The sequence below is a fragment of the Hetaerina americana genome, unplaced genomic scaffold, assembly GCF_022747635.1.
Source record: "Hetaerina americana unplaced genomic scaffold, ioHetAmer1.1.p SCAF_64, whole genome shotgun sequence".
In the NCBI taxonomy this organism is placed as follows: domain Eukaryota; kingdom Metazoa; phylum Arthropoda; class Insecta; order Odonata; family Calopterygidae; genus Hetaerina; species Hetaerina americana.
In genome coordinates, this window is record NW_027287250.1 from 2,425,160 (window position 1) to 2,434,223 (window position 9,064).

The following is a 9,064-nucleotide window of genomic DNA, read 5'->3' on the forward strand; positions in this document are numbered from 1 at the left end:
TCCATTAGTGGACAAGTTTTTCAGGAACTATTTAGGGGTATTTCAACCCAAGCTGTGAGATTTTTCATTTGCTACATCTTCCGGGGGGACCACAGGTAGACCAGGGAACACCCCCCCCCTTTTTGCCCTGTCAATGCGTGAAATTCACATGCCATATTGGGCTTAGTATTCATTGACCTCTACCATAACCTATCAAGTCAACTTATGGGTAAATTGATGTTTTTGAATGCAAATGCTGTCCATTTGGGAATATGCCCAGTCAACTAATACGTCAACTTTGCAATACCATTGAGGTGGCTTTAATTGAATTCTTACCCAATTTGAAAGTGTCACCAGAAACTATAACGTCGGGCCTTTCACCTCACTTGACCGTGATTATCCCATTGGATGAAGAATACGTAGTCTGCCCAAAAAATACACAAACTGGTGGCCATGACGTGGACCATAGCCCCCCCTTAGCCCACTAGCCAGGCGCTGGTTGCCTGAGGGCCCAATGAGCCAGCCGTCTGTGCTTGGCGGATCATTGAGCTGTGCGTATGGTATGCCTGTTATGTTAGTTTCCATTGTCCTTGTTTTACTGTTTGTTGAAAATGGAAATTGACAAAATCACGGAGCAACGAATCAACATCAAGTTTTTTTGGTGAAGTGCACTAAAAGTTATCAAGAACTTACTTTTGGAAGGTATTTGACGGCTGTTCATAGGGTGATAATGCTCTCCAGAAAACATCCGTTTTCAAGTGGATTAAGCGTTTCAAAGATGGCACGGATGATGCAAGGCCGGGACGACCTTCAACCACCTGTGTTGTTGACAACACTGATTGTGTGCGGTCCCTTGTCCTTACTGATCGTCAAAAAACTGTCCGAATGAACGAGCTGATGAACTGACTTTAGGAAAATCAACTGTGCACACGAAATTAACTGAACACGATGGATGGATTCTTCGCCATGACAATGCACCCAAGCATTGATTGCTTGCCAGTTGCCGGCAAAAAATTCAATCACCTTGATCCTTGATCATCCTCCTTATTGGCCACATCTCAACCCTTGCAAACTTTCCCCGATTTCCAAAATGCAAAAATGTGATGAGGGGACATCACTGGGAAGATGTGGAAGACACAATAAAGCAAGAAACGACGAGACAACTAAAAAGCCTAACTGCCGAGGAGGACTTCCAAGGGTGCTTTAAACCATGGAAAAGAAGATGGAATAGGAGCATAGCAATGAATGGAGAGTACATAGATGGGGACAAAATCGATGTAGACTAAATTTTGCAAAATCAAGTTCTTATGGCCTCAGTTTGCATATTTATTGGACAGGGTAGTACACTTGATCTCACTTGGGAGGTGAGATCTGACAATATCCTGAGTGAGTTATTGGCGAAAATAAAGCAAATAGTTCAACAAGTTTCCTTACTTCATATTCTTTCTCATGCTGATCAGCAAACTGCTTAAAAGATTCCACGATGATTCCAGCGTTGGAACAATCGTAGACATAAATTGAAGGAGACCCCATCCACGTCTGCAAGTCATAAACTGAGAGAGGGATGTACTGGGTGTAAGTCTGAAAATAAATAAAAACATTATAAGACAAAAATATCAATCACCATTGATTCAACTACAAACATTATTCCATTTACAAACATATTCAAAAAAGTACTTACATTAATATGAACCAATTATCACATGTTAACATAACAAATAAAGAGTATACACTCCATTCAATGAGAGAATGATTTGTCAAAGTGGAGACTGAACCTTAATATGCAATCTTAATCCAAGTATATATGCCAACAACTGACCATGAAGAAAATTAAATGGTTGAAATAAATGATGGTTGAGAAGAGAGCATACGCAGAGTAATGGGAGACCTCGTTATTCAAGTAAACTTGTGATTGGTCAGACGCACGCTATTGTTGGGGAGGGAAGGGCAGAAGATGCAGCCGGGGAATTTGGACTGGGAGCAACAAACAAGAGGGGAGAGGAGAGTGTGGGATTTCACCAAAGAAGCAAACTTGGTATCTTAAACATCTCTTTCAAGCGTTATCCATGAAGGTGTGCCTGGAAAATGCCAGGTGGCATTAATGTCAGATTGGCTTCATAACTATCGAGCAGAGGTTTAACACTCAAGTCAAAGGCAGTAGAGCCCCCCCTCCCCTCCAGGTCGTCATGCAGGGAGTGACCAAGAATCAGTATTGATGAGGAGTGATTTTAAAGTGCAACAAAACTAGAACCAGGGCCGTGCCATGATAGCTTAGAAATATATTGATGAAAGAAACCATTAGCAAAATGCTTCGTCCTGTTTTTTATACGAAAGTACACATGCAATGTTATTGTCAAAGCTACATTTAAATTTATAAGAGCAAAACGTTGAAATGTAGGAAAAAATGATTATTTCACAAAATGTATCATGAAATTAAAAAAAAAAATTGCGTTTTTCATTCCAAAAGAAATTTGCAGGTTCAACAGATCCACTGGTATTTAGTGTAATTGTGCATGGTGGGAGAAATTCCAGCCCATATTAATTAACGGGTATGCATACAATATGAAGAATTAGTTATCCAGTCAGCAGTCAAATGCATTGAAATTCAGGAACATTTAATGCCCCAAGCAATGTTGTACCATTTCCAAAACTTTGACCATCGTGATGCAGGAGAGTAAACACTGAATCCCAAGGCCGTATTCTGTAGTTTCCTTCATAGTGTAGCATGCCCACTACAATGAGCGTAGCTACAATGAACGATCCCGCCAGCCTTGTGTGAGAGGATAAGCTAATAAGGCATGGGTTGGAGAAGTCATTAAGACCTCAAAAGAATTTCGCAGTAGTTGGATGAAAAGGGTGCATCAAAATTATGCTACTAGTAACTCAAAAAGAATGGAATAATCCTTAGAAAAGAGGGTTCAGTCTCATTCGGCATCATACAGTTCAAGTTACCTCATGCTCTAATGGAACACAGGCAAGCTAAACAGGGAGAAACTTAAGAAAGTGATAAACTGATAGAAAACTACAAAAAACAGACCAAAAGTACTCGTTGCTTCGAGTCTGATTCAAGTCTACACATCTATGTTACTTTGTAGCCAAACGAAACAAAGCTGTTTTCATCGTTATTATAAATATGCTAGGAGTGTTAAAATTTTGAATGTCCCATTTCTACGTGGCTCAGTTATTCATTTCAGTGGAGTTCACTTGATCCTGGATACTAATTGAAGGAGAGGAATCTTTAATCTTCCCATTCAAATAATTTATGTCAGCAATATTGCATCAGAGAGTGATGCTCAGCCAATATGGTCCTTAAAGGCCGAGGCTCAAACAATAAGAATCAATTTACAACCAATGCATAGCATGACACAATGTTGACATCCAGCCAATGCCTTCATCGACCAGCCAAAAGAATGGAAGCACTTTGAAATGAATAATCATTACACCAATACTTGGGAATTAACCTTTCTCTGCAGTGACTTTTGCCTTCCGCCATGATATCAGAGTTCAATAAAAATTCAAACTCAATTGAAAGCAAGCTTAAATGAATATTTTGCCATAATAATAGTTTAATACAGCTGTTTACTGAGATGCGCTGCAAACAAAAAATCGCATGAAAATGGGCACACCCACTTCTCTATCTTGCCACAAATGATTTAATAGCCAATGAAACAGCCTCACCCGGTTAAAAACCCAAACTTCCCCGTTGGTGGTGGGTCGCGGCACACCGTGTCCATTGTAGTGGAACAGAACACGCTCCTCCTTGGAGTTGCGTCGTAGGGAGGTGCACAGCTTCTTCACCTGGAAGCAATAACAACATGGATGTCACACTAATGCAGAGTTGACTGGAAAATAGATTGAGATTACTCCTTCCGACTGAACTGCAAATCATGCAACAACCAATGATGGGCCACACATACTCGAGGCACACGAGGGATTTACGAGGCATGACATGTACGACGCACGTATGAAGTATGAATGGGTATCATGCTTCATCATGATTAAGCATGACACATATTTGCAATGACAATAGCACAAACAAAAATTTTCAAAAAGATACAGCCGGTATGTTGTTAGATAGGATGGAAAACTATGGTGTAGATAGGGCTAAAGCTGTGTAAATAAAGTTTTCACTCATTCATTCAGAGCAATCATGAATCCAGAAAGGTCAAGGGAGAGTCCACGCAATAGCTCTAGTCAAGTATGGTTGTCTAGTGATGCAAGCATCAAAGATCGCACGCATCCCAATCTTATCTTAATAACAACTTTAAGTGGCGTACATTCAAGAGAGAGAGGAAGAAATAATTAGCTCACACATGGAATATGCTAAATGTGCATATTTTGGAACAATCAGACAGAGTAGGCCATAATTATGGAATGAGATGGAGCCTGGAGGAGGGCGACCTCCGATAGATTTGGGGAAAACAATGTCAACGAAGGAAGTATGACTGGAAATGGCGGCCAAGAAGTCACCAGGCCAGGCTAAGGGTTTGAAAATTACTTAGTTATATTGAATTACTAGAGACACCAAGTGCAATTCCACAATTCTGCATGACATAGATAATAGAGTACACTACAAAGATAACACGAGAGAAATGCAAACCCCAAACTGATAAATTTCAATAGGGACTTTATTGATTCTATTATAAGTACCTAAATGATGGGATTTCAAAGTCAAGAGGCATAAAAGTTTTTTCCTAATGATACCATAATTTACAGATAAATCAGCTCATGCATTTTGCTGACAACAAATCAAATAATCGACGAAAATTGAAGGAAGTTATCAGCAATGGGACAGTATTATATACTCTTGAATTCTGTACAATGATTCCCCAAAGAACTTGCCAAATGCACGTTATTTCATATTATCCTGGACAAATACATTAATGTGCTTCAATAATTTGTTCAAGCTTGTAAGCAATAAATAAAAATTATGGCGATCTAACTGCTTTGTTATTACATCCTGCCCCATTCTCTTCTATTTGATACACTACACACAATACAGTATTAACATTTTGATAAATAAATAATTTTGTTACATTTAAAATATTTTAATCCAGAAATGCACTTACTGCAAAGATGCATTTTATAATTGGTTGCATTTCTTATCTTTGGGAAGGTACTTAGGAATCATAGGCAACCACTGTGCTGTACTCAAAGCCTCCTTTATTATGAAATTGAGGGTCAAATTCATAAAAATTACAATTGATTTTTCAATTAAAAAACAAATTTTGGTGCTCAGTTGGGTAGATGAACTCCCAACTATGGGCAACCTGTGCCATTTGGGTTCAGCAACATTTTTCTCAGGAATGAGACTAATCTTGGAGATAATTATTGTCCTTGTTTCTATGTGACGTTTGCTGATGAGGGATTGATTGTACACACCTGACTTCATTATTTGATTAATCATCATCAAACTCGCATTTCATTTGTTTAGACCCAAGAGGTTTAGACTTCACCTATCCATAAGGCCTGTGGCTGGTCACAGTGAATTTTTATGCCATGAGAAATTGTGCCAACCAGCACACATGCCAAAGCAAGACCTCTGGGTTGTTAAGCCACTCCTCAGGCAAGACTAAATGACATTTGCTATTTACAATTGCAATTTTTAGCACATTAAGATGGGCCTCTTTCTGCCAACCTAGAGGTCTTGGCTTTAATGTCCGCCTACGTGGGATTTTCTCCAGCTAGGGCTTGGGTGTTTGAATTTGTCTTTATTGTTCTTCTCATGTTGATAAATCCGATATTAATAACAAACAGGGTGTTTTTGGCTATTAATAAGTACTGAATAAGAATATAATCAGCAAACTAATTTAGGTATTTAATCCAGTAAGAAAACCCATTCGACTTTGATTATCACAATCATTAGTATAGCATTTTGCTTTCATCACCAAGGAAATTTTCATGCATTTTGCAGTGCAAGTGGCAGTTAAAACATTCTGATACAATTGCTTTGACAGAAAACAGATTATTATATGAAATAGCATGAGAAACAACTGGGACAATGAATATTATGTATCATTTGATTGATATAAATAGACAACAACAAGCCTTGAGTTCCAATAAAAGTAACCATCACGGCCATGGCAGGCTACGGAAACCATGAACCCAAATGAATGGCTAAGGGATCATCTGCCGGGAATCAATTAATGATGTAGGTGTTTACTAAGACCAAAAATATGCCATTTCAGATGTTTAAGCCATTGAATTTAACACTATATTCATACAATTTCTCTTTCCACCTTCAGCTGATTTTTTCCAATATATATGTGATTCTGTAATTCATATCATTAAATGGCATTTTCTACTGAACCCAACATTGGCAAACAGACAATAATAATAAAACGCAGTAGTAATAAAGGGATTTAGAATTAAGTAATACACATTTATAATGAAAATTAATAAAGTTCAATGCGAATTTCTAGTACTAATAGCACATTGATCAGGGATATTTACTCCTAAACCTCAAATAAATCATGAAATGGTGTGCTATGCCTATTTAAAATTTCTGGTACAACAAAGAAAGTTAAAAATGTTTAAATAAAAACGTGAATGGACTTTGATACTGATAATGGACGGACATCACCTAACTCAACTACAATTCTGCTCAGAAAAAAGAACTATTAGGGGATTATAATTCATGATTCCAGGATTCTAATGATGCACATTGCTGAACAAAATTCAAATTTCATAGTGGTTATCTTGTTCCTCGTTTTTATAATATTTTCATAGCAATTCTATGCGGAGCACAACAGCAATATACGAATGTAATTAAGCATGTAGTTATCACTGTCACTGGCAATTCCCCCAAAATGGTGTGCCATTATACATATATATATATATTTTTTCCCAACAAAAATGATGCAATTGTGGCCTATATTCATTTCCTTCACAATATTTTTTAAAGATAAGAGTGTCACAGAAATTATTGATCTTCAAAGGATTTGAAGGCAAACTAAATTGTAGGTGCTTCACCTAAATGCCTCATGAAAGGATATCTAAACATACGTACCTCCTCAACAGTTGGATCAAGGCTTTGCTTGTATCGAGCCCGAGGCTGCCATCTCTCATACTGCTTTTGCAGATTGGAACTTATAGCTTCCAGCGCTTTTTGAGGGCTCATTGACAAGGGATCTGTTCAGAAGTACATGTTGCAGAGTTAACGACGAACGAGAGAAAATTTTTCCGAAATGTTTAATTCGTGATGTAAAATGTACTCAAAAATATATATGAGAATTGTTTTTTAAAAGGAAGTATTTTATTTTTTATTACATTTAGGGTGTTTATAAAATATTAAATATATATGTGAAAACCGTAAAACAAAGGTTTAAATGCTTTCCAGTTCACAATGCTCGACTTAGTTTAATCTAAATATATATGTATCACCCTTTTATTATATGTTAACCATAGAGAATGTTATATATGAATTCTACTTTCATTAATGATAAATATTTTGTTTTCATCATAAAAATATTATATAAAATAATTATTTTAAATCTGGAACATTGATGAATATATACACCTACCTATCCAACATTCCAAGCGGGCGCAAGGCTGCGTCTTAACTATGTCTGGTGGATCGACACCAACATTTAGGCACAAAACTAAAGCAACACTGACAGTTTTCATCTGAAAATTAAAATTGCATTCTTAAAAATGGACGTTTGGTGTGTAACTCATATAATTACATCCCACAGCGAGAAGGAAATGGTGCATCTAAACTAAGCACAAAGTTAAGTTTGTAAACAATCAGGATTTCAAAATGTTAGTGCTGATAAGTACCAAATGAAGAAATTGACATAAATCTAATTACCCGCTCTTTCATCCTCCATGTTTGAGTGATGGCACTAGCACCTTCAATATTTTCTAAATGCCGTTTTTTCATGAAAGACAGCGGAAGTTTCCAGTCAATACATTCTGTAATCTCTGTCTCACCAACATGGTTTTCTGCTTTAGCAGCCATATTTACAGCTAAAACTCTCACTTTACACACATTTACATTTAGACAGGTATTACGCAAGCACTGCCTAATTAAAAACAATTAATCTACCGATAAAAACTAAACATAAATGAAACCAATCCTTCTCCCACGTTAATTTCATCACAGCTGATCACAGCTTTGCTTTCATCTGTTATTGGTACAAAAATCCACCAACAGAGGGAACAATTTTAGCTTTTACCACAAAATCAAATCGGTCTTCCGTGGTTCGTTTCAGAGATGTAGTTATTAGGTAGAACACAAACAGAAGATGTCGTGTATTTTTAGCTGATTGGAAACATTCAATTAAAATATACATCAGAAAACTTTATTGTGTTTCATAGTCTCCCTGGAGCTATCTCTAGGCTTTCTAAAGTGATTTGAAGAGCAGGAAGAATGTGGTATGCAGGTGATTACAAATTAAATGCTTGTGGATAGTTAGCAAAGGCCATCGAGAAATTCTTTGATTTTAAAACATCAAACGATGATTTTCTGTCGGCACTATAGATGTTAAATCGCAAATCGTGTTATCGAATGCTGTACTCGTAAAATTCACGACGTAAGATTCCTATTTTAATCGCCTAGCATTTTATAGCTGCACATTAAAATTCTGGAACGCTTTGCTAATTGATTTTACGGAAATATTTTTGACATTACTGCCTTTAACCCTTGAAGGTAAAAACCCTTCACGGATTAAGTAATATTATTTAATTTAGTCAGTCCAAATAAATGCAAAAATAATTAAAAGAAAGTGCAAGCCAACTGCAAGATGGTTTTCCCAGTGTTGCTCATTATGTGTCAAGGCGATTGTCTCTAGGTAGGAAATTCGCTTGACTCGTATTTGTAGGCAGCTTTTCGAAATGTATTCGACTAAGAGTAATTGACTAGTAGCGTCCCAGATTCCCTGCAGCAGCTACCTTGTCTCGTACGGGGACGAGCGTGAAGGTGCAAATTAGCTCCCAGCACCCAAGGTATCGCCTAACTCATATACCCGCCCCAACACTGCTATGTAGGTTAACGTCTGATTCTGGGGGCTGGATTAATTTTCCCTCCCAGAGGTTGCTGTATTGGTTTTGCTTGGCGTCATCTTAATCTCTGGGCCCAGAGAAT

General features: G+C 37.4%; 1 protein-coding gene across 1 annotated transcript in view; it reads right to left on the reverse strand.

Moving 5' to 3' along the window:
• The window catches only part of LOC139695801 (regulatory-associated protein of mTOR-like), a 68,791-nt gene extending 60,713 nt beyond the window's left edge, over positions 1–8,078 (reverse strand). The window contains exons 1-5 of the mRNA XM_071594586.1: positions 7,790–8,078; positions 7,503–7,605; positions 6,989–7,110; positions 3,658–3,777; positions 1,414–1,560 (exon numbers count right to left, since the gene is read on the reverse strand). Of these exons, the coding sequence (XP_071450687.1) occupies positions 1,414–1,560; positions 3,658–3,777; positions 6,989–7,110; positions 7,503–7,605; positions 7,790–7,939 (642 nt within the window). The 5' untranslated portion in view covers positions 7,940–8,078. The remainder of the gene's footprint in view (positions 1–1,413; positions 1,561–3,657; positions 3,778–6,988; positions 7,111–7,502; positions 7,606–7,789) is intronic.
• Positions 8,079–9,064: the final 986 nt, after the last annotated feature.